Source organism: Phyllobates terribilis, unplaced genomic scaffold (assembly GCF_046119375.1).
Source record: "Phyllobates terribilis strain yellow unplaced genomic scaffold, ASM4611937v1 Scaffold_115__1_contigs__length_5345438, whole genome shotgun sequence".
Classification (NCBI taxonomy): domain Eukaryota; kingdom Metazoa; phylum Chordata; class Amphibia; order Anura; family Dendrobatidae; genus Phyllobates; species Phyllobates terribilis.
Window position 1 is genome coordinate 1,819,072 of NW_027362875.1, and position 25,336 is coordinate 1,844,407.

The 25,336-nt window shown below is 48.6% G+C and overlaps 2 protein-coding genes across 2 annotated transcripts in view; both read left to right on the forward strand.

The window, feature by feature from the left end:
* The first annotated feature begins 4,669 nt into the window (after positions 1-4,669).
* LOC141201399 (uncharacterized) overlaps positions 4,670-25,336 on the forward strand; it is a 259,824-nt gene continuing 239,157 nt past the window's right edge. The window contains exons 1-3 of the mRNA XM_073663390.1: positions 4,670-4,852; positions 4,982-5,161; positions 5,245-5,368. Of these exons, the coding sequence (XP_073519491.1) occupies positions 4,670-4,852; positions 4,982-5,161; positions 5,245-5,368 (487 nt within the window). The remainder of the gene's footprint in view (positions 4,853-4,981; positions 5,162-5,244; positions 5,369-25,336) is intronic.
* Positions 22,338-25,194, forward strand: LOC141201416 (uncharacterized). The gene has a single exon (XM_073663405.1). It carries the CDS (start codon positions 22,584-22,586, stop codon positions 24,240-24,242), a length of 1,659 nt encoding a protein of 552 aa, XP_073519506.1. The 5' UTR covers positions 22,338-22,583; the 3' UTR covers positions 24,243-25,194.

Sequence of the window (25,336 nt, forward strand, 5' to 3'; positions counted from 1 at the left end):
ATGAACGGGCAGATGGTCACGGCAAGTGACCGGGGCAGTCTCTGGGTAAAGGGTTGGTACGACCTGTGGCGGCTGATGATAGACGTGAGCTCCCAGGTGAGCAGGCGAGAGTCTCTGGATGAACGGGTGGTCACAGCATGTGACGGCGGAGCCTCCAGGAAGACCAACAGACAGGCGGCAGATGAGCGCTCCCAGGTGAGCGGGCAGAAGTCTCTGGACAGGCGGGTGGTCACAGCACGTGACGGCAGAGCCTCCAGGTAGGCTAGCAGGCAGGCAGCAGATGAGCGCTCCCAGGTGAGCGGGCAGGAGTCACTGGACAGGCAGGTGGTCACAGCACGTGACGGCGGAGCCTCCAGGTAGGCTAGCAGGCAGGTAGCAGATGTGTGCTCCCAGGTGAGCAGGCAGGCTGGTCCATAGACAGACTGACAGGAGTTGGAAGGCAGACCGTCGGACCTCAGGCAAGCAGGCAGGTGGCTGAAGTGCGCTCCCAGGTGAGCGGACAGGCTGGTCCTTAGACAGACTGACAGGAGTAGTAAGGCAGACCGTCGGACCTCAGACTAGCAGGCAGGTAGCAGATAATCAGGCAGGAATAAGACAGCAAGCTGGCAGGAATCTGGCAGGTATCTGGCAGGTAACTGGCAACGGACCTGAGGGCTGAAGCAGAGTAGAGAACAGTGCAACAACATTGCTCGGGCACCTCCATTTTGGAGGAGGTGCCTTATATATGGTGAAGTCCTCCGGCCATTGGCAGAGCGGGAGGAGGACGCCGGGCACGGAGCAGAGAGGTGAGGGGAACAGCGTCCCTGCCTAGCAGAGGGCAGGGACGCCGGCGCTACACCTCCGTGTATAGATGGCTACGTGCGGCCTCCCGCCGTGTATAGATGGCTACGTGCGGCCTCCCGCCGTGTATAGATGGCTACGTGCGGCCTCCCGCCGTGTATAGATGGCTACGTGCGGCCTCCCGCCGTGTATAGATGGCTACGTGCGGCCTCCCGCCGTGTATAGATGGCTACGTGCGGCCTCCCGCCGTGTATAGATGGCTACGTGCGGCCTCCCGCCGTGTATAGATGGCTACGTGCGGCCTCCCGCCGTGTATAGATGGCTACGTGCGGCCTCCTGCTGTGTATAGATGGCTACGTGTGCTCAATATTGAGACATACACTTAATGTAAGGCTATGTGCCCACGATGCAGAAATGCTCCGGATTTCTTTTGAGCATTTCTGCATCTCCCTGGCAGAAAAACGCATGCGGATTGTACATGCGTTTTTCCTGCCAGGGACATGCGGATGTGAAGCGTTCTTCACATGCATTTCCGCATGCGGGTTATCAAGCGATTTTAGCATCACTTGGAAAGTGCTTGACAACTTGGTCACACTATATAAATCCATGCAACCGGCATGGATTTATATAGTGTGACCGTAAAAGAATGGTAAAACATAAATATACAATTACCTTCTGATAGCCTGCCGACGTCAGCGGTCGCGTGACCCATCACATGACTAAATGACGTCACGGCGGGTCCTTTTCAGACCATCGTGAGCTGCCGGCAAGCCAGGACGCATCGGATAAAGACACTGGGGGCCATCAGAAGGTAAGTATGATATTTATTTTTTATTTTATTCTTTTTTTACAGGTTCCATGGTACCCGGGTCCAGAGGACAGTCTCCTCTTCTCCAAACCTGGGTACCATCCGCACATTGAAACGCATGGATTCTGCATGTACAGATGCAGTGATGCGGATTCCATGTGTTCCAATGCACGTCAATGGCAGTGAAAGCGCCGCGCTTCCGCAAAATAATTGTTAGTGCTGCGGATTTTTCCACAGTGATAATCCGCAGCGGAAATTTCCGCAGCATGTGCACAGCACATGTGGATTATCATTGGGGAACATGGCAGACCTTCTACCAAGCGTTTTTTAAGCATTTCTGCAGCGGAATTGCCGCTGCGGAAATGCTTGAAAAGCACGTAATGGGCACACAGCCTAAAAAAAATTATTATAATTAATATTGTGCCAAATTAATTTCACGTGAACTATCACATGATCTATCACAGGGGATCATGTGACATGTCACGTGATACATCAGGTGTGTGTGTGTGTGGGGGGGGGGGGGCCCGCGCCTTCTAAACTGCCCGGGGCCCTTGCTACTCTTAATCCACCCCTGCTCTCATAGTACCTCTATTTCCCCACACCGTATAATGTTCTCACAGTACCGCCATCTTCCCACATACAGTATAATGTACCCACAGTGCCGCAATCTTCCCACATACAGTATAATGTTGTCACAGTCCCGCCAACCCCCCATATACAATAATAATATTCCCATAATACCACCATCCCCCCCACATACAATATAATGATCCCACAGTACCACCATCCCCCCACATACAATATAATGTTCCCACAGTGCCGCCATCCCTTAATTTTATTTTATGTTTTTACACTTGGTTTTCTTTTTTTTAGTGTTTTTCATGTAATATATGGAAGCCAACATAAAAATGCTAAAAGAAACATAATATCCAGGAAAAAAAACACTGTACAAGGAGACATTAGCATCAAATAACTCCTGTCTTGGTGTTCTTACAAACAAGCTCTTATAAATGAGATGTAACGTGATAAAAGATTACAACCTGGGAAAGACGGGAAATATTCATCCAGACAGCCGGTGATGATGTAGTTAGTGACGGACTCTGGTCAAATTTGTTTCTAGAGCCGTATTAGAAGATGAAGATCTCATCCTCATCATGAAGTTGTTATTTCTCATGCCATGTGTAATGTACAGTGGTGGCTAAAAGTATTGGCACCCCTGCAATTCTGTCAGATAATACTCAGTTTCTTCCTGAAAATGATTGCAATCACAAATTCTTTGGCATTATTATCTTCATTTAATTTGTCTTCAATGAAAAAAACACAAAAAGAATTGTCCTAAAGCCAAATTGGATACAATTCCACACCAAACCTAAAAAAGGGGGTGGACAAAAGTATTGGCACTGTTTGAAAAATCATGTGATGCTTCTCTAATTTGTGTAATTAACAGCACCTGTAACTTACCTGTGGCACCTAACAGGTGTTGGCAATAACTAAATCACACTTGCAGCCAGTTAACATGGATTAAAGTTGACTCAACCTCTGTCCTGTGTCCTTGTGTTTATCACATTGAGCATGGAGAAAAGAAAGAAGACCAAAGAACTGTCTGAGGACTTGAGAAACCAAATTGTGAGGAAGCATGAGCAATCTCAAGGCTACAAGTCCATCTCCAAAGACCTGAATGTTCCTGTGTCTTCCGACTAAAGAACCTCGACTAACATCCAAACAAGTTCAAGCTGCCCTGCAGTCCGAGGGTACAACAGTGTCAACCCGTACTATCCGTCGGCGTCTGAATGAAAAGGGACTGTATGGTAGGATACCCAGGAAGACCCCACTTCTTACCCCGAGACATAAAAAAGCCAGGCTGGAGTTTGCCAAAACTTACCTGAGAAAGCCTAAAACGTTTTGGAAGAATGTTCTCTGGTCAGATGAGACAAAAGTAGAGCTTTTTGGCAAAAAGCATCAACATAGAGTGTACAGGAAAAAGAAAGAGGCATTCAAAGAAAAGAACACGGTCCCTACAGTCAAACATGGCGGAGGTTCCCTGATGTTTTGGGGTTGCTTTGCTGCCTCTGGCAATGGACTGCTTGACAGTGTGCATGGCATAATGAAGTCTGAAGACTACCAACAAATTTTGCAGCATAATGTAGGGCCCAGTGTGAGAAAGCTGGGTCTCCCTCAGAGGTCATGGGTCTTCCAGCAGGACAATGACCCAAAACACACTTCCAAAAGCACTATAAAATGGTTTGAGAGAAAGCACTGGAGACGTCTAAGGTGGCCAGCAATGAGTCCAGACCTGAATCCCATAGAACACCTGTGGAGAGATCTCAAAATGGCAGTTTGGAGAAGGCACCCTTCAAATATCAGGGACCTGGAGCAGTTTGCCAAAGAAGAATGGCCTACAATTCCAGCAGAGCATTGTAAGAAACTCATTGATGGTTACTGGAAACGGTTGTTCGCAGTTATTTTGGCTAAAGGTTGTGCAACCAAGTATTAGGCTGAGGGTGCCAATACTTTTGTCTGGCCCATTTTTGGAGTTTTGTGTGAAATGATCAATGATTTGATTTTTGCTTCATTATCTTTTGTGTTTTTCCCTTGCAAGCAAATTAAATGAAGATAATAATACCAAAGAATTTGTGATTGCAATCATTTTCAGGAAGAAACTGAGTATTATCTGACAGAATTGCAGGGGTGCCAATACTTTTGGCCACCACTGTATATGACGAGAATTAGCTTTCTGGAAGATGAGTCTATAAGAAATGTATTCAGCTGCAGACTCCGAGGAACAAACTGCTTGTTGTCTGTGGCCTAAAATATATAGGTTTTATTAGTATGTCAGGGACAAAAGCAGAATGTTGTAAAATAATAAAAATACCATTGCTGATTGGGTTTCTGGGTGATTCTTACTGAAGCAGTGGCCAACTTAGCCAGTGATTGGAAGTATGGAGGAGATGTCTAAGTCAGCCAATCAACTTATATTCCACTCCATAAAAGATTAGAGAATACAACACCTACACATTCTATCTTCTGATATATTTCCCTTATTGTCTCCAGTAATTGTATTAATACACAGAATTCTTTACGATGTGCCATCGGCTCATCTTCTCCTCATTCAGGTCTCTACAATATCGGATCCTCTCAGTGAAGATATTCTATATTAAGAGAATTTTTCTGAATCACCTATCAAGGATGGATATGGACAGAGACAAGATGGCGGAGCGGATATTACACCTCACCCTAGAGATCCTCTTCCGGCTTACTGGAGAGGTGAGAGATTCTGATGACGTCACATTACATCATTCTTATCTATGGGAATAACAGATGGACAGAACTGGAGAGGTGAGGACTCTGGAAATGTCTGGAGGGAGATTTATTAATGTGTCTCTCCATAACCAGGATTACACAGTAGTGAAGAAGACCTCTAGTGATCGCTATCAGGACCCTGTGTCTGAGGGATGGGGAAGACCCCTGAGCTCAATCACAGGGCCCCCACCTCACCCCCTGATACATGAGGACATCAATGACCAGAAGATCCTAGAACTCGCCTACAAGATGATTGAGCTGCTGACTGGAGAGGTGACACTGCTGGGAATGCTGGGACATTATACAGTAACGCTATGAAGGGATCGGGGGGATGACGATATCATTGTATGTGTCAGGTTCCTATAAGGTGTCAGGATGTCACTGTCTATTTCTCCATGGAGGAGTGGGAGTATTTAGAAGGACACAAAGATCTGTACAAGGATGTCATGATGGAGGTTCCCCAGCCCCTCACATCTCCAGGTAATAGACAGGACTAAATACACACGGCCTATAATTATCTGTATGTAAAAAATTAATTCAGTCCCTGTATGTTTCCTCCAGATATATCCAGTAAGAGGACAACACCAGAGAGATGTCCCCGTCCTCTTCTTCCACAGGACTGTAAACAAGAAGATCCCAATGTTCCTCAGGATCATCAGGTAGATGGAGAGAAGGTGTCATGAGATCTCCCCTATGATGTATAGACGGCTGTGATGGTCTTGTGCTCAGTCTTGTTTTATCCACCAGTATTATATGTTTTATACTTGTGTAATGAGAACGGTGGAGATGGCAGGATTAGAGCTGATCATAGATGTGACTTCTCCATCATCTGTCTGTGACTTTTACAATATTTGTTTCAGGGTGAAGATCTGACCCATATTAATACTACAGAGACATATGTGAGGGGTGATGAGCGGTGTAAAGAGGAGATTCCTACATATGACCACCCAGGTGAGTAGTGACCACTAAATGCAGAGAAGTCACAGATTCTTCTCAGTCCCCGTCTGTGGCTGTTTTATCGGTGGTGTAGTCCGGCCGTTTCACAATCGTGTGATCACCATTTTACTTCTAGATCACAACATTTTAGTCCATCCAAAAATGTTCACATTACTTTGTGTAATTGTAAAAGACCTTTTCTGTAGAACTTACAACCTGGAGGATCCACCTACCCCCTGGGATTAGGAAACCCTGACCGTTACCTGCCCAGATCTGTAAACTACAAAGCCAAATGGCAGCGTACGTAGAATGTGCTGACAAGTTAGAAGATCACTTGAAGAAAAATTATAATGGACCTCTTAGAGAAAGCGGAGGGTAATGATGGTGTTGGCTTCCTAGATCCCTGATATCTTATTGGATGAATCTACCTTCTCTCCCTTCTGTGCTGCTGAATGTGCTCATATGGTCCCTACAAGACCAGGTCCAGTCTTTCTGGCCAAACTTCACTTTTATTATCGACAACATTAAATGTGCAGTGAGGGCCAAGTGTGAATTTCTGTACAATAACAACAAACCTTCCCTTTACCCTGACTTTTCAGTTTCTTATCAAACCAACTAACTTCAATAGTATTGCGATAAACTACATAAAAAACATTACACCTGTGCCATGATACATATCTAAGCTGTGCGTGGCTGATGGCTGTAATATACATTTATTCACGCCTGCAGGAGATGTGTTGGCATGGCTCCAGCCCTGGTTTCATAGATTCACTTCACGCCATAAATTCCATTATGTTTTCAGTCCTAAAGAATTCAGATTACTGCACAATCTCTCCTGAAATGGGGGCACTAATACTTTCTCTACTCCTCTGCTCAGGACTCATAGTAGCTCCAATGGTCCACCATAAATGAGTGCAATTCCGGTTTAGATCTGAAGTTCTCTCCCCTGATAAATACGTTGTTGTTAGGGATGTAACATATCTTTTATTCTGTATTTTTTTCCAGGTTCATTTTGTATGATAGCTTTAATGTGATGGGATTGGCCTCTGTAACTCCCTTTAAAAGAAGGTCTCCATTACGTCTTCTCAATACCCGAGGGCTAAATTTAAGACACCTCGGCTCTGCACTATTATAAAAAGTTCTCCTTCAATGTCTAATATTTCTTCTTGAAACTCGTCTGACAGAAAATTTTGGCCATTATCATAGTTTAGATTGCCAAGAGCCACCGAGCCCCATACTCCAATTACCCCAGAGAGGTTTCACCACTAGTTACTCATTTTTTACTGATGGAGACTGTTGAGTTTGATCATTTCAGTAGATGTGTTATTGTCTATACTCATAGTTTTTGACTACAGTAGTTAATGCCCAAAATACTCTGATTTAACCCCTTCCTGCAGTTTTGTGTTCCTAATCAGGCCCCATTTTTTAAATCTGACGTGTGTCACTTTATATGGTGATAACTTTGGAATTCTTCACAAATGATAATAGGAAACAAATGGACCTTACAGATTATTTTCCAACTTCTCTTGAATCTGACAATCCCCTATATACGGTTGTACACTACTGTCTGGGCACAAGGCAGGTTAAGAAGGGAAGGAGCGACATTTAGCTATTTGAATGCAGATCTTGCTGGAATAGTTTGCGGACACAAAGTATTGGGGGCACTGTTCATGGTCACCTGGCAGCGCAAAAGATGGCCACCACGAACAGGCTTGGCGCTATCTACTCCAGATCCCAGGGATTGCCTTGCTCATCACCCTTTAACGTCAAGAAGAATAGTCAGGTAGCCGGGTCAGAACCAGGAGGGCAGAGAAAATACAAAATCAGAAGACACCAGTAGTCAGTAAACGGGCCGAGGTCCAACTGGAAACAAATACACAAGCCGGGAGCTGAGCACAGAGGACTGAACCAGAGGAGAACAAGGCTGTATCTGGCAGCCCCCGGCAATATGCTTCCAGCTTTAGTAGGGTGTGGTGCTCTCCAAATGGCTGAAGCAGGGAGCAGATTACTCCAGCTGGACAGCACACACACCCATACTGCCAGACTGGAGGGTACTACTGGTCCCAGCAACCCTAATCTTAGTGGCTGGACAGAACCTGCGCTGCCCAGAGCTTCTGGTTCTGACGTCTCCTCCATCACCAGCGCCGCCTGCAGAATGAATAAGACGCTTCCTGGTGACAGAAGCAGATGTCTCAGGAGCAGATCCCAGAGGAGATGGGACCCACCATTTGCGGAAGCCCTAATATAACAAAATGGTAGAAAACCAGAGCAGTAGAAATCCTCATAAAGTGACTCCATTTTGGAAATTATAACGAGTCAGTGAAATAATCTATAGACGTAGCGATTATTTTGATTCCACAGGCACTTTCCAGAAATTAGCACCCAGTGGATGTTAGAGAGTGAAAATTGCACATTTGCCATTTCATTACCCAACACATAGTGCCCAGATTGTGCTCCAGGAGACACACACCGTAAATTAAGTGGGTTCTTCTCACTATAGTAATGCCAAATACATGGATGCTAAATGTGTTTTGGGCACACTGCAAGGCTCAGAAGTGAGGGGGAGATCTGACTTTGGGAGAGCCGATATTGCTGGATTGGTTTATGGAAGTGACGCGCCCCCTGGGTCGTAGGCTATTAGGTAGCCGTCCTGGTCGATGCTGGGAGAGGTCACGGTGGTGGTGACCCGGTCCGTGACCCAGGGTGGTCAATTAAAGGGGAAAAGTAAAAGGGGAATAAAGTTTTTAGAGATAATGTTCGTGACGCCACCTGTGGTATGCGGCTATATGGAGCCGCCGCTGCGGTGCAGATCCTCTGGAGCTGATGGTGATGCAGCAGAGTTGGTTCAGCTCTTGTCACGGGTGTGTTGCCACGAAGATCGTCACGAGTACACAGCCTGACTTCTCGCAGCTGACTTGTTGGTGCTTTGTGTTTTCTCGGCAGTGTAGGAGTTAATTCTCTCTCTCTCTGGGCTAGCTGAGGTCCAGCCTCGCCCAGCTGCAATCAATGCTTCTTTAGTGAGACTCCTTTATATTCCTGCAGGTCTGTTTGGGAGGTGTCGGTGAAAGCTTTTCATTCAGACTTACAGAGCGGATCGTGGTGTTTGGAGTTGCTGAGATAAGTGTATTTGGAAGTGTGTTTTCCCTTTCCTCGCTTTATCATTTATCTCCTTTCCCGTTGGTGTTCCCTCTGTTGTAGTTGTTTAGAAGTTGTATGCAAGGTGGTTTTGGTTTTTCCCTTGTACTGTCTCGTTTGTCTAAATACTGTGTGTGGGCATATTATTTCTGGTTCCCTATTGTTGTGATCGGGGTCCTTCTCAGGACTAGATTACTTAGGTGCAGGGATCCTCAGAAGGTAGGGGTTACGCTGGCGGCCTGGACCTCTGTACCTTTAACAGTACCTCCAGGATGAGGGATTAGTCAGGGCCCCAGCTTAGGGTCAGCTTAGGCCCCCTACCTCCCGTATTCTGTGACAGTGTGACATTTTCACCGACCCTCTTAGTTTTTCTCCAGCTACCATGGATCCAGTAGCCGGTCTAGCTCGGCAGTTGCAGAGTTTGTCCATGGGGCTGGCGGACGTTAGGTCCAAGGTTTTGCATCCTCTGGAGCAAGCCGGACCAGAACCTAAAGTAGCTCTCCCTGACAGGTTCACTGGGGGGCGGGACAAGTTTTTTGTTTTCCGGGAGGCATGCAAATTGTACTTTCGGCTGCGGCCTCGGTCATCGGGCAGTGAAGAACAAAGGGTGGGAATTATCATCTCGCTCCTACAAGGGGACCCACAATCTTGGGCGTTCTCTCTTCCCCCAAGCTCCCCGGTTCTCCAGTCAGTGGATAGGTTTTTCGCTGCTCTGGGACTCGTATATGATGACCCAGATCGGATCTCCCTTGCTGAGTCTAAGTTACGTAGGATTCAGCAGGGAGATCGTCCGGCGGAGGAATTCTGTTCGGAGTTCCGTAGGTGGGCCACGGACACCCAGTGGAATGACCCGGCTCTTAGGAGCCAGTTTTGTCATGGTTTATCCGACAAATTACAGGATGTGTTGGCACAGTATGACTCTCCCGCGTCACTGGAAGCCGCTATGGCCCTTGCTATTCGCGTTGACAGACGGCTTCGGGAGAGGTGCGGGATAACTCTACCCCCTGTAATGTCTCCACCTCCTACAAGGTCCCCTCATATGGTGGTTCCCCTGGTCAGTCCGGAGGAGCCTATGCAATTAGGAGGGACATCATTTCGGGGAAGGGGACCGGTGGTGCGCCATAAGACAGGAAGGTGTTTTCTCTGCGGGAAAAAGGGACATTTTATTGGGGGGTGTCCATCCCGTCCCTTGCAGAGTAAAGAGTCGTCGAAAAAACTGTTGATCCCAGGTTGTGTGGTGGACGGCAATCTGGGAGTAGGTATTTCGTCCCTAGGTTCGTCTCAGTTTCTCGTACCGGCGGAGGTGGTGGTGGGTACGAGAACTGAGAGGATATCTGTTCTTCTGGATAGTGGGGCCGGGGCTAATCTGGTTGATGCTCGGTTTGCCCGGGTTCAAGGTATGCGATTGAGTGAGTTGGCTAAACCCATCCCCATATTCTCGATCGATGCCAGACCTCTCGGTCAGGGAAGTTTTTTGCAAGCTGTGCATGGCGTAAAACTTCAAGTGGGGGCAATACATAAAGAACTGTTGTCTTGCTACGTGTTGGAGGGTCTTCCCACTCCTATAGTGTTGGGCCTTCCTTGGTTAGCTAAGCATATCCCGGAGCGTCCTTGGACTCATCTGTCTATGGACTTTATTACTGACCTCCCTCCGTCTTCGGGTAAAACGGTCATACTCGTTGTAGTGGACAGGTTCAGCAAGATGGCACATTTTATCGCTCTTCCGGCTCTCCCTAATGCTAAAACTCTTGCGCAGGTGTTCATTGGGGAGATTGTGAGGCTTCACGGGGTACCCTCCGAGGTGGTGTCTGATCGGGGGTCTCAGTTTGTGTCCAAGTTCTGGAAGGCGTTTTGTGCACGGCGGGGGATGCATTTGTCATTCTCGTCGGCTTTTCATCCTCAGACCAATGGTCAGACGGAACGTATGAACCAGAGCTTGGAGACATATCTTCGGTGTTTTGTGTCAGAGAACCAGGAGGACTGGGCTTCTTTCCTACCTCTGGCAGAGTTTGCTCTCAATAATAGGCGGAGCGAGTCCACTGGTAAGTCCCCGTTTTTTGGGGCATATGGTTTTCACCCCCAGTTTTGTACTTTCAGTAGGGGGGGCTCTTCGGGGGTTCCGGAGGAGGAACGATTTTCCTCATCTCTCGCTTCAGTATGGAGAGGGGTGCTGAAGAATCTGAATACTATGGGGAACCGATACAAACGTATGGCTGATAGGAGGAGAGTGTCTGGTCCGGACCTAAGTGTGAACGATCAGGTATGGTTGTCTACCAGGAATATTAAACTTAAGGTTCCCTCCTGGAAACTGGGTCCCAGGTTCATCGGGCCGTACAGAATCAGTTCTGTTATTAATCCGGTGGCATTCCGTCTTGACCTCCCCCCTACGTTTAAAATTCACAACGTGTTTCACAGATCATTGCTTAAGAGGTATGTGGCGCCGGTGGTACCGTCACCTTTACCTCCCCCTCCTGTGGTTGTCAATGGTAACTTGGAGTTCCAGGTATCGAGGGTCATTGATTCACGCTTTAATCGCCGGTCCCTTCAGTACTTGGTTCATTGGAAGGGGTATGGTCCTGAGGAGAGGATGTGGGTTCCTGCGTCGGATATTAACGCAGACCGATTAGTTCGGGCCTTCCACACGACTCACCCGGATAAACCTGGCCCTGAGGGTCCAGAGGCCCCTCGTAGAAGGGGGGGTACTGTCACGGGTGTGTTGCCACGAAGATCGTCACGAGTACACAGCCTGACTTCTCGCAGCTGACTTGTTGGTGCTTTGTGTTTTCTCGGCAGTGTAGGAGTTAATTCTCTCTCTCTCTGGGCTAGCTGAGGTCCAGCCTCGCCCAGCTGCAATCAATGCTTCTTTAGTGAGACTCCTTTATATTCCTGCAGGTCTGTTTGGGAGGTGTCGGTGAAAGCTTTTCATTCAGACTTACAGAGCGGATCGTGGTGTTTGGAGTTGCTGAGATAAGTGTATTTGGAAGTGTGTTTTCCCTTTCCTCGCTTTATCATTTATCTCCTTTCCCGTTGGTGTTCCCTCTGTTGTAGTTGTTTAGAAGTTGTATGCAAGGTGGTTTTGGTTTTTCCCTTGTACTGTCTCGTTCGTCTAAATACTGTGTGTGGGCATATTATTTCTGGTTCCCTATTGTTGTGATCGGGGTCCTTCTCAGGACTAGATTACTTAGGTGCAGGGATCCTCAGAAGGTAGGGGTTATGCTGGCGGCCTGGACCTCTGTACCTTTAACAGTACCTCCAGGATGAGGGATTAGTCAGGGCCCCAGCTTAGGGTCAGCTTAGGCCCCCTACCTCCAGTATTCTGTGACAGTGTGACAGCTCTCCACAGGCAGAGCTTAGCTCCAGAGCAGTAGATGGGGATTTTATGAGGTAGATGTTTGTTGGTGCAGTGTAGTGCAGGGCTGGTGATGGCGCAGCAATTATTCAAGGACACAGTGGGGTGCAGTCTTCAGATTTTACTCACAGTTGTTAAGTTCCTCAGGTTGCACTTTCCGGATTATAACCGCCCATACCGTCCTGTGTCCTCCGGGGTAGTGATCCAGCAAACTCTCAGGTATTTCAGGATAACTTGCACGGGACCCCGTTCTATGTACCTTTCCCGGTTGTCTCACTGCTCTGGCTCTCACCCTCCCGCCCTGCGCCTCACAATCAGTGTCCCAAGCCAGTAGCCTCGGGTCTTGTCGGGCGACGTGCAATCCCCTGGACCCTATGTGGCCACCTTTTCGGCGATGTAATTGTGGTTGTTGGCTGCAGCACCTTGAAAATGCAGCAGCCTCCGGTTATCTAGCTGAGCCTGGTTGTTCTCTACTAGTTTAGGGGCCGGTCCCCTCTCTGCGGCCTGATCCCTCCACGTCCGTGTAGATTCGGGTGCACAGGTGGCATCCGCACTCTCCGTGCCCCTGGGATCCCCTCACTTCCTCTTGGAGCCCTCCTCACCGCTCCTCTCTTCTCTTCAGTCTCTCCTCCTGGGCCTCTCAGACTGGGCCCTGTTCCTTTCTCCACTCCTCTGACCTGAGCTCCTGCTCCCAACTCTCTCTCCTCTGAACTGGACTGACTGAACTCCTAGATGGTTCCCCTACTTCTTATACTCCTTCTGTCGGTGCTCCCTTGATCTACTTCCTCTTCCCATACCCACTACATGGTTCCACCCTCCAGCTAGGGACCAGGGACTGTGCTCTCCCTTAGGAGCAATCTCGCCCTTCCCTACTGAAGTGGAGTGTATTGGATGCGTGTGTGTGGGTCCCGGGTAGTACTCCCACCTTACCTGAGAGTGGGGTACCACACCTCTGGGTGAGATTCAGTACCTCTGTAGCAACTGAACCCGCAGGGGCACCACAGAAGCCATGTTGATTCTCAAGACCCTTTGAGAATCTAATAATCTGGAATTTTTATTGGTATCATTTTTGCCTACTGTAAGAGGGCCGCCGGACATGTCCTTGAGGGAAGATATGTGTCGCTGAAGTTGGCAGCTTCAGTGATGTGAAACCGGGAAAGCATGCTCCAGCACACATAGTGCTGATAGTTTTAATAGGGCGTATCAGGTCCGTTTTTTTCGAGCAGTCATAAGAGATGGGGGGATTGGCTGCTCACATATCCCCGCCCCAGGGCGTGTGTATAAAATGGAGACCAAGTGTCTCATTCAGTGTCTGTGGCTGGAGGAGTGGAGACCTAAAGAGTGTTTGAGGGTAAAAAGACACTGATTGTGAGTGGGTGAACCCGCCATATTGGATGGACTGTTTCCTTTCTGTTTTGTTACACTGTGCTGGACAAGGTTTTCTTTTGTTTACTTCTGGAAGTGCGGTTTATGCAGCATAATAAACCTGCCTTGGACATTTTTAAAGAGACAGTGTCCCGTGCCTACCTCTAACGTGGCTAAGTGAGTACCGAACCCTACACTACGTAACATTGTTTGGCTTTTTATTCCAGATTTTGGAGGCAGAATGAACAAACAGTTGGACACCACGCTCTACTGGTTCATCCTATGAGGTTTTCTATTAGACTGTGAAATGTCATTCGGTCAATAACTTCCCATTTCTACAGACATTTTAAGTACAATTAACAGAAGAATCCCATAGAAAAATAAATAAAGATTGCATACCACTTCTAAATCAATCTAAACACACACATCCCTGGGCTACATGTGACGCGCCCCCTGGGCCAGTGCTGTAGTGCGGCGCGCGTGCGCGCGGGGAATACCCAGAGCCGGATCCGATGGGGGTAGTAGTCTTCGTGTGGCGGTGACCCGGTCCGTGCCCAGGGTGGTCAAACTAAGTGGCAGTTATCGGTATGATGGTATTAGTGTCCGACTACGCCACCCGTTGAATGCCGCTATGAAGCCGCCGCTGCAGGGCAGTCCGCTGAGGCCGGTGGTACGGATGTGCAGCGTGGATGGTATAACCCCCAACGGGAGGGGTATGGCCTCAGGGCAGAGGATGAGGTTGATGTTGGGAGTGATGGTGTGGATGTCCCAGCACTAATGGTGTGACAAGGAAGCACGGAGACGCGAGGGTACAGTTCAGGGTCTTTACTGATGGTACAAGGCAAATTCCCCCGGGAGTACTGGCTAGTAGTTGGGGCCTGGTTAGTCTGCGAGTAAGCCGGAGTTCCCCTGGCCAGGTGGAGTTGTAGGCCTTCCCGTTAGTCTGTACCCTTCCTGGCTACCCTGCTTTCGGCGGTTACAAGTAGCCCACGTCCCTGGGTATACCGTGTGGTGCTCACCCGTATGGCTGGTGACCTGGGGCCTCCTGTTAGCCTCCGCTCCGGGATGGCGGTGCTGGTCCCTTCGTTGTGACTGAGCCTCCGGGCTTTTATGGCCAGAGGACCTGGAATCCCCTGCCGGATGGATTCTGCTGCTGGGTATATCTTAGTCCCCACAGCCTCGGACTCCTGTGTCCGGTTTTAGTACCTTCTCCCAGTGCGAGCTCTGCACAGCTCCAGCCCCTGGCGCTTCTCCTTGGCTCCTACAGAGCTCCTGATGTCTATCTGTCCCTGTTTCTGCGTGTCCAGACCAGACTCCGTCTCTGTCTGGAACTCCTCTCTCTTAACCCTGCCTCAGCCCCAGTTTATGTAGGGGAAGTTCTTCCCCTCCCAGGACTGGGCAGGAGGTGTGGCATGCTTAGGATTCCTGCCCAGGAGACCTCCCACCTGCTCACAGACGTAATATTGCTATTACTGTGGAAACCAGACCCCTGGGGTGCCACATTCCCCCCTAGTGAAATTTAGTACTCCCGGACTAAACATATATTTTTTTCAAAAACATAACAGGGTATAAACAGGAACAATTAAATACATGAGATGGTCACGGCGTGTCCGTAACCGGGAAGCAATAAGGGTGTCCATTTCACCAAAGAACAGGGAGCCGTAACCAGGTAGGGGTCTGTCCTGCCCCGAGTCTTTAACAGTCTTTAGTCCATTCCTGGGTTACGCTCCAAACATATTTACAACAGAGTTCCGGTTACTCACTGTCCATAACCTGTCAGTCCATATAAAGAAATCTGTAACTGAAAAACATAATTAGCAACGGCTACAACAAAACAGGTAAACATAAAATAGTTAAAGCAATTAGCCAACTTAGATTCTCCAACGTACGGGCATCTGGCCTCTGGTAACCCTAGTGGACCTACGGAGCTCACTCACTGGTCCTGCACTACAGGGTGTAGGAGGTGTTATGGGCAAGCTGGGCAGCTTTCTGCGCACTCTTTGGCTCACTAGGGGCACGGCAGGCTCACTACTAGCAGAGGGTTGATCCTCCTGTACTGCTGGTGTGGACTCTTCTGCCTCTTGGGCCGGCTGCTCTTCCAGCTCTTCCGGTTCCTCTGTAGGCACTTGCGGGGCTGGCTGGAGAAAGGTGAGGACGGGTACCACGACAGCACCATTTACTTGTGTCCAAGACCGGGGGAAGTCTCCGAGTACAGTCCTGATCATTTCTTCCCTTTCCTCTGCGGGTCGAGGGTTTTCTTGATCTTCTTCTTCAGGGTTTTGCAGCTGCTCGGGACACTTCTTCAGATGGTCTCTGGAGACAACGGCTGTGGTTTCTCCTCCATCCTTACTGATCACGCAAATCTTTGGGTTCTCATGGCTTGATGGCAGTACGGTGTACGGGTCCTTCTCCCACTGGTCGTCCAACTTGTGGAGCCGTCTTTTCCTCTTCAAGACCTGCTCTCCAGGTACCAGGGGAACAGCGGGAGCATACTGATTATAAGCCCTCTCTTGCCTTTCTCTAGCTTGAGACAGACTTCGCTCGACGCTCTCCTGTACTTTCCGATACTGCTGCTGCCGTTCTGTATCCCAGTCTGCCTCCGGCGAGGTGTCCTCGGGCGTCAGGACTCCCATATCCAGGTCGATAGGCAGCTTACCAGGTCTCGCTCTCATTAGGTAAGCCGGGGTACAGTTGGTAGAACCTACAGGGATGTGGTTGTATAGGTCCACCAGATCAGGCAGTTTCTCAGGCCACATACTGCGTTCTTCCAGGGGCAATGTTTTCAGGAGGTCTATCACCACCTGGTTCATCTTCTCGCAGAGTCCATTGGTTTGAGGGTGATAGGGCGTTGTTCTTATCTTCGTGCAGCCATACAGGTTGCAGAACTCCTGGAAGACTTCCGCTTCGAAGGCTGGCCCTTGGTCTGTCAGCACTTGGTCCGGGTACCCGTGTGGACGGCAGAAGTGCTGCTGGAAGGCTCTAGCTGCTGTTTGAGCCGTTAAGTCCTTGACCGGGACCACCACCAGGAACCGGGAGTAATGATCTACGATTGTGAGGGCGTAGACATACCCAGATCTGCTTGGAGCCAGTTTCACATGGTCCAGGGCTACCAGTTCCAGTGGCTGTCGGGTGATGATGGGCTGCAACGGAGTCTTCTGGCTGGCACGGTCCTTCCTTCTTAGGTGGCACGCTCCACAGTCTCTGCACCACCTCTCGATGGCTCCTCTCATGCCTACCCAGTAGAACCGTTCACGCAACAAGAACTCCAGCTTCTTCCACCCGAAATGTCCTGCTCCGTTGTGGTACGCCTCCAGAATCATAGCCGCGTCTCGTCTGGGGACCACTACCTGCCAGGTCAACTCATGTGTTCGAGAGTTAACCATTCTCCGGCACAACTTCTCCCTGTAGAGGAACAGCCTACTTTTCTCCTTCCACAGTTGCTTAGTCTCCTCTGGGGCGTCTGGGTCCAGACTGGCATCGGCTTGGGTCAGCATTTCCTTCACCAGACGGACTGCGGGATCACTGTCTTGCGTCTCCGCCCAGTTGTAGTGGGGCAAGGGATTGAACGTCGCGGAGCGCCTGTCCTTCACACGGTGGGAATACAGGGTAATCCCATGACGGTGGAACGCAGGGAGCTCAACTTCTTCCAGATCTTCTGGATCTTCCCCTACGTCCGGTAAGTTCGGCATTCTAGACAGGGCATCCGCGTTGGCATTGGAGCGTCCTGCCCGGTATTTGATGGTGAATTCAAAGTTGGACAGGCGAGCCATCCATCTCTGTTCCAGAGCACCGAGCCTTGCAGTGTCCAGATGTGTCAACGGGTTGTTATCCGTGTACACAATGAATTTGGAGGAGGCAAGGTAATGCTTGAAACGTTCGGTCACTGCCCACACTACTGCCAGGAACTCCATCTTGAATGAGCTATAATTCTCAGGGTTCCTCTCGGTGGGTCGTAGCTTTCGGCTAGCGTAAGCGATTACCCGTTCTTTTCCTTGCTGGATCTGGGACAGCACGGCTCCTAGCCCGATGTTGCTTGCGTCCGTGTGGAGGATAAAGGGCTGGCTGTAGTCTGGATATGCCAGGATTTCATCCCCCGTGAGGGCCATCTTCAGCTGGCAAAAGGACTCCTCTTCCAGCTTTTCCCACCTGAAGGGCGGCTTCTGGTTTTTGGCTTTTCGAGATTGACCTATCAGGAGGTCCTGCATAGGGGCTGCCATTTTGGTGAAACTGGGAATGAATCTTCGGTAGTAGCCTACCAACCCGAGGAACTGCCGCACTTCCTTTATGCTGGAGGGTCTTGGCCAGTCCTTAATCACGGTGATCTTATCAGGGTCAGGAGCCACTCCGTCAGCACTCACCACGTGTCCCAGGTATTGCACCTTTGGTTTCAGGAGGTGACACTTGGAGGGTTTCACCTTTAGGCCGTAGTTTGCCAGAGCTTCGAACACTTCTGCCAGGTGTTTCAGGTGGTCCTCGTAGGTCTTGGAATAGACGATGACATCGTCCAGGTATAACAGGACCGTCTCGAAGTTCCGGTGTCCCAGACAGCATTCCATCAACCGTTGGAAGGTTCCTGGTGCGTTTCAGAGCCCGAACGGCATACAGTTAAATTCGCTGAGACCCATCGGGGTGGTGAATGCGGTCTTCTCCCGGTCTGCCTCTGCTACAGGAACCTGCCAGTACCCGCTAGTGAGATCCAAAGTAGAGAAGAAGTTAGCAGATTTTAATGCAGCTAAGGACTATTCTATCCTTGGTAACGGGTACGCATCTTTGTGTGTGATACGGTTGACCTTCCTGTAGTCTACACACATTCTCATAGTGTTGTCCTTCTTTTTCACTAAGACTAGTGGAGCTGCCCAGGGGCTACAGCTGTCCCTGATTACCCCAGCCTCCTTCATGTCTCTAAGCATCCCCTTGGCGTGTTGGTAGTGTGCAGGGGGTACGGGTCGGTATCTCTCCTTTATGGGAGGATGGTCTCCCGTGGGGATGTGGTGTTCTACCCCCTTTACTCGCCCGAAGTCTAACGGGTGTTTACTAAACACTCTCTCGTACTCTTGAACCACCCGATAGACTCCTTGTTTCTGGTGTGAGGGAGTGGAGTCAGTACCCAGATGTAGTTGCTGACACCAGTCCTCCATTGGTTTCTTAGAGCCGTTACCTTCCTCTGGTTGAGATGGAGGCAAGGGTTCCACGGCCTGTACAGAATTCTGGTTTATGGTGAACAATTTAGCTAGCGTGGCATACCGGGGCAGGTGTACTTCTCTCTCACCGATATTTATGATGCGAACGGGCACCCTCCCATGGCGTACATCGACCACCCCCCGTGCTGTCAAAATGGTGGGCCTACTGTCTGAGTAGACAGGTTCTACCATTGCTTGGTAGTCTCTACCTCTTAGACCAATAGCTGCCCGGCACCAAATCATCATCTCACTTTTTGGGGGCATGGCAATAGGGAACGGGTCACACATTCTCACGCTACCTATCTCACCACCAGATAGTTCCACCTGTTGCCGCTTCATCAGTGCCCGGATCTCTTTTTGGAGCACACGCTGCTGGCCGGAACTGGCGTTCTTGGCAACCTGCTGTAAAATGAGAATCACCTCTGCAAGACAATTTTCAATTACATTGGTTCCCAGGGTGATTCTAGGGTGACTCTCATGACGGTCGATGTCCGCTATAATCAGTCCTTGTGCCGCTAGTTCGACTTTACCGATTTTAATGGTCACCTCCTTGAATCCCACCTGCGGCACGGGCTGACCATTGCTGGCGATGATACTCAGGTCGTCGTCTGGGTAGCGGGTTATGTCCGAATCATTCCAGTACTGCTTGAAGAGCACGTACGGGATGGTGGTGACCTGTGACCCAGTGTCTAGTAGGGCACTCATAGGAATGCCATCCAGTACCACAGGCAAGATTGGACGTCCCCCTACGTATTTATCACGCCAGTTTGATGGGCCTGATGGTCTTACGCCTGGGGGTTGGCCCTCTACCCCAGGTTGTGCCCGTTTAAATGACAGTACCTTGCCACATGTCCGGGTTGATTGCAGCGGTGGCAAATAGGTCGTCCGTCCTCGTTGTATCGATCGCTGGCTCTTCCTCTGGCCGGTGGGGTCCTCCTTGGTCGGCGCCACGGGATGTCCTCCGGTCCGGATGCCAGCTCGATCTTCCCTGCAGTAGAAACCTGTAAAGACTGCACAGTTCGGGTTAGCGCGGCAACGCTTTTAGTTAGCTCTTGGACCTGATGGTGCAGGTCTGTAGCTGGGTCATTGTTTAAAGCCTGCGCATCAGCTCCCACAGGCCCTGCAGACAAGGGTGCCGTCTCCTGGTGATAAGTGATAGCAGGGCGCCTGTGCGTCACAGCGCCACCTGGTGCCGGTTCTCGGAGCACCCGGATGGCTCTGTCCTTGAACTGTGCAAAGTCCAGGTCAGGGTCCTGTAAGGCCATTGCCCGCAACTGGGTTCGGTGGGCATTGCACAGTAGACCCTCAATGAATTGTTCAGTCAACAGCTTATCTTCATTTCCCACGCTGTCAGGGTCTGCCTGCTTAATGGCTCTCAGGGCCTCTTGTAGGTTTAGAGCATAGTCTCTTATACTCTCATGTGCCCGTTGTTTGCACCCATAAAATCTTAGTTTTATTTCGGCTGAGGTGCGGGTGTCAAATGTGTCTTTCAGCCGGGTTAGTATGTCTCTGACAGTCCTCTTCCTCCCAGGTGGCCAGGACTTTACCTCCCTTTGGGCTGCCCCGATTAATTGGGCCACCAGGATGCTCACTTTTTGCGCCTCCGTGAGGGGATACACCTGGAAGAGGCTATCCAGCCTTTCTCTGAAGTCATTTAGGGTATGTGACTCCCCTGAGTACTGGGGTAGCCAGGCTGTCCCCGGGATATAGGGCATGGTGAAAGGCATGACCGCAGCAGCGGTGGCGCTGGCGGCGGTTGCGGCGGTGAAGCTCTCCTCCGTGTCTGACATCCTCCTCCCCCCTAGTGGACCGTGGCCTACCTTGCGATGATCCTCTTCCGTAGGCCGCTGCTCCGCAGTGGATCGTCAGGGTTGAGGACCTTCCGTCGCGCTCCTGTGACGTCGGCGTCTGCTGGGCTCCTTCCAGGACCTTACGCAACGTCCGGATGTGAGGCGGGGCTTCAGTTCTCGCGGGCTTTCGGAGTCCACGCCCCTCTTCTTCCCGTGCGGCGTCCCGAAGATGGCGTCCGAAGACGGGAAGCAGCTGCGGATGGCGGGAAGAAGGCAGAAGACGGCGGGAAACGGTCCAAGATGGCGTCTGATGGCGGGAATCGGCTCCGGATGGCGGGAAACGACTCCGGACGGCGGGAAACTTCACCACAGGTAAGTATAAAAGTCTCTTTTTCAGGCACGCAGTACCCGGTGGTTGCAGGCACGTAATCCTGCCGACTACGCCAAAGTTGACGCGCCCCCTGGGCCAGTGCTGTAGTGCGGCGCGCGTGCGCGCGGGGAATACCCGGAGCCGGATCCGATGGGGGTAGTAGTCTTCGTGTGGCGGTGACCCGGTCCGTGCCCAGGGTGGTCAAACTAAGTGGCAGTTATTGGTATGATGGTATTAGTGTCCGACTACGCCACCCGTTGAATGCGGCTATGAAGCCGCCGCTGCAGGGCAGTCCGCTGAGGCCGGTGGTACGGATGTGCAGCGTGGATGGTATAACCCCCAACGGGAGGGGTATGGCCTCAGGGCAGAGGATGAGGTTGATGTTGGGAGTGATGGTGTGGATGTCCCAGCACTAATGGTGCGACAAGGAAGCACGGAGACGCGAGGGTACAGTTCAGGGTCTTTACTGATGGTACAAGGCAAATTCCCCCGGGAGTACTGGCTAGTAGTTGGGGCCTGGTTAGTCTGCGAGTAAGCCGGAGTTCCCCTGGCCAGGTGGAGTTGTAGGCCTTCCCGTTAGTCTGTACCCTTCCTGGCTACCCTGCTTTCGGCGGTTACAAGTAGCCCACGTCCCTGGGTATACCGTGTGGTGCTCACCCGTATGGCTGGTGACCTGGGGCCTCCTGTTAGCCTCCGCTCCGGGATGGCGGTGCTGGTCCCTTCGTTGTGACTGAGCCTCCGGGCTTTTATGGCCAGAGGACCTGGAATCCCCTGCCGGATGGATTCTGCTGCTGGGTATATCTTAGTCCCCACAGCCTCGGACTCCTGTGTCCGGTTTTAGTACCTTCTCCCAGGGCGAGCTCTGCACAGCTCCAGCCCCTGGCGCTTCTCCTTGGCTCCTACAGAGCTCCTGATGTCTATCTGTCCCTGTTTCTGCGTGTCCAGACCAGACTCCGTCTCTGTCTGGAACTCCTCTCTCTTAACCCTGCCTCAGCCCCAGTTTATGTAGGGGAAGTTCTTCCCCTCCCAGGACTGGGCAGGAGGTGTGGCATGCTTAGGATTCCTGCCCAGGAGACCTCCCACCTGCTCACAGACGTAATATTGCTATTACTGTGGAAACCAGACCCCTGGGGTGCCACACATGCTAATAGAGGAAAATGAAGAGATATATGCTCAAGTTTAAAAATCTATTTTATTAGACACAAATCTAAAAAATAGAGGAATATTTAAAATATTTTAAATATTCCTCTAGTTTTTAGATTTGTGTCTTATAAAATTGATTTTTAAACTTGAGCATATATCTTTTCATTTTCCTGGATTAGCATGTAGCCCAGGGATGTGAATGTTTAGACATTTTAAGTAGAAATGTTCAAAAATATAAATTTCAAGGATATTTTATTCAAAATTAATAATTGTTTTTTTCTTGGCAGATGACTGTACCAGGAGATCAGATGGACAGGAGATTTTTAAATCTGACGATCTTGAGATCCCACAGGATACAATTGAAGTGAATGCCATTACTCCAGATATACCATCATCCCTTCACAGCAAACATCAATCATCTGATCCTATGAAACAGATCCTGTCTTCTGATTCATTACCGACTACTAAGGAAAATCAAAATAAAATAAGCATTAAAGAACAAACTGCTCCTAAAGCAAAGAAATCATTTTCACGTTCAGAAAATGGAAATAGTTTTACCCTCGAAAAGTCTATTCTAAAACATCAAAAAATACACACAGCGGACAATAGATTGTTTTGTTCCAAATGTGGAAAATGTTTTAACCAGAAATCAGTTTTTGTTAATCACCACAGAACCCACACAGGGAAGAAGCCTTTTTCATGTTCAGAATGTGGGAAATGTTTTAACCAGAAACAATATCTAAATAACCACCAGAGAACCCACACAGGGGAGAAGCCCTTTTCCTGTTCAGAATGTGGGAAATGTTTTAACCAGAAATCAGCTTTGGTTAAGCACCATAGAACCCACACAGGGAAGAAGCCTTTTTCATGTTCAGAATGTGGAAAATCTTTTAACCAGAAAGCATATCTAAATAACCACCAGAGAACCCACACTGGGGAGAAGCCTTTTTCATGTTCAGAATGTGGGAAATGTTTTAACCAGAAAGCGTATCTAAATAACCACCAGAGAACCCACACAGGGGAGAAGCCCTTTTCCTGTTCAGAATGTGGGAAATGTTTTAACCAGAAATCAGCTTTGGTTAAGCACCACAGAACCCACACAGGGAAGAAGCCTTTTTCATGTTCAGAATGTGGAAAATCTTTTAACCAGAAAGCATATCTAAATAACCACCAGAGAACCCACACTGGGGAGAAGCCTTTTTCATGTTCAGAATGTGGGAAATGTTTTAACCAGAAAGCGTATCTAAATAACCACCAGAGAACCCACACAGGGGAGAAGCCCTTTTCCTGTTCAGAATGTGGGAAATGTTTTAACCAGAAATCAGCTTTGGTTAAGCACCACAGAACCCACACAGGGAAGAAGCCTTTTTCATGTTCAGAATGTGGGAAATGTTTTAACCTGAAAGCATATCTCAATAACCACCAGAGAACCCACACAGGGGAGAAGCCCTTTTCCTGTTCAGAATGTGGGAAATGTTTTAGCCAGAAATCAACTTTGGTTAAGCACCACAGAACCCACATAGGGGAGAAGCCTTTTTCATGTTCAGAATGCGGGAAATGTTTTAACCGGAAAGCGAATCTTGATAGCCACCAGAGAACCCACACAGGGGAGAAGCCCTTTTCCTGTTCAGAATGTGGGAAATGTTTTAATCGTAAAATGATTCTTGATAGTCACAAGAGAACTCACACAGGGGAGAAGCCTTTTTCTTGTTCAGAATGTGGGAAATGTTTTAATCGTAAAATGAATCTTGATAGTCACAAGAGAATTCACACAGGGGAGAAGCCTTTTTCTTGTTCAGAATGTGGGAAATGTTTTAATCGTAAAATGATTCTTGAAAGTCACAAGAGAACCCACACAGGGGAGAAACCCTTTTCCTGTTCAGAATGTGGGAAATGTTTTAACCAGAAATCAGGCTTGATTAAGCACCAGAGAACCCACACAGGGGAGAAGCCCTTTTCCTGTTCAGAATGTGGGAAATGTTTTAATCGTAAAATGATTCTTGATAGCCACAAGAGAACTCACACAGGAGAGAAGCCTTTTCCTGTTCAGAATGTGGGAAATGTTTTAACCAAAAATCAGCTTTGATTAAGCACCAGAGAACCCACACAGGGGAGAAGCCTTTTTCATGCTCAGAATGTGGGAAATGTTTTAACCAAAAACCAGCTTTGATTAAGCACCAGAGAACCCACACAGGGGAGAAGCTTTTTTCCTATTCTATTTTTTTTTTAATCCAATAAATTTTTATTGAGATTTTTTCATTTTTTTTTTTTTACAAAACAAGAAACCAGTACACACAATAATAAAATAACATACCATAGGGATGACATACATGCATCTCTCCTATATATCCTTTCAGCTTGCCCATTACCGTCTGATAACTTGCAGTTACTAATATCTTACAATTAACATTCCACATTTTTTAAATCTTTTATATAACCATAATATTGTAATAAACATTATAATCCTATACACATATAGGTGTGCTATATTACCCATACCACATGTTAAGGAATTCCAATACACATTACAATGAAACATTAAACCTCGCCAATACCCCCCTTCCCCTATAAGTCATTGTCTCTCCAACAATAACCCCCTTGATGGCATTCCAGGTGTATCCAACCATAAGCCCCATATTTTCTCAAATTTATTCATTGAGTTTTGTTTTTTATATACCCCTTTTTCTAATCTGATAATATTATTTTTCTTATTTTTGAGTTCACTCATTTCTGGAGGTGAGGGGTTAATCTATTTGGATGCAATATGTTTCCTAGCTTGAAATAAAATATGTGAAATCCCTATAGAAATTGGATCAAATTCCATATCATCTTCTAATATACCTAATAGGCATTTTTGGGTCTGGTTGAATATCTATTTTTATATACCCTCTTTATATTAGACAAAACTCCTTTCCAGTATTTACCGTATTTTTCGGACTATAAGACGCACCTTTTTCCTCCAAAAGTTTGGAGGAAAATGGGGGGTGCGTCTTATAGTCCGAATGTTGCTGGGGGGTGGGGTATATATAGTGTGTATGTGTGTGTGTGTGTATATATATATATATATATATAATAATAATAATAATAATAATAATAATAGTTTATTTTTATAGCGCCAACATATTCCGCAGCACTTTACAAATTTTAGGGGGGACTTATACAGACAATACAGAATAAGCA

Coding starts and splice junctions, on each gene's coding strand:
- LOC141201416 (XM_073663405.1), top strand. CDS start 22,584: ATGAAACAGATCCTGTCTTCTGATTCATTACCGACTACTAAGGAAAAT.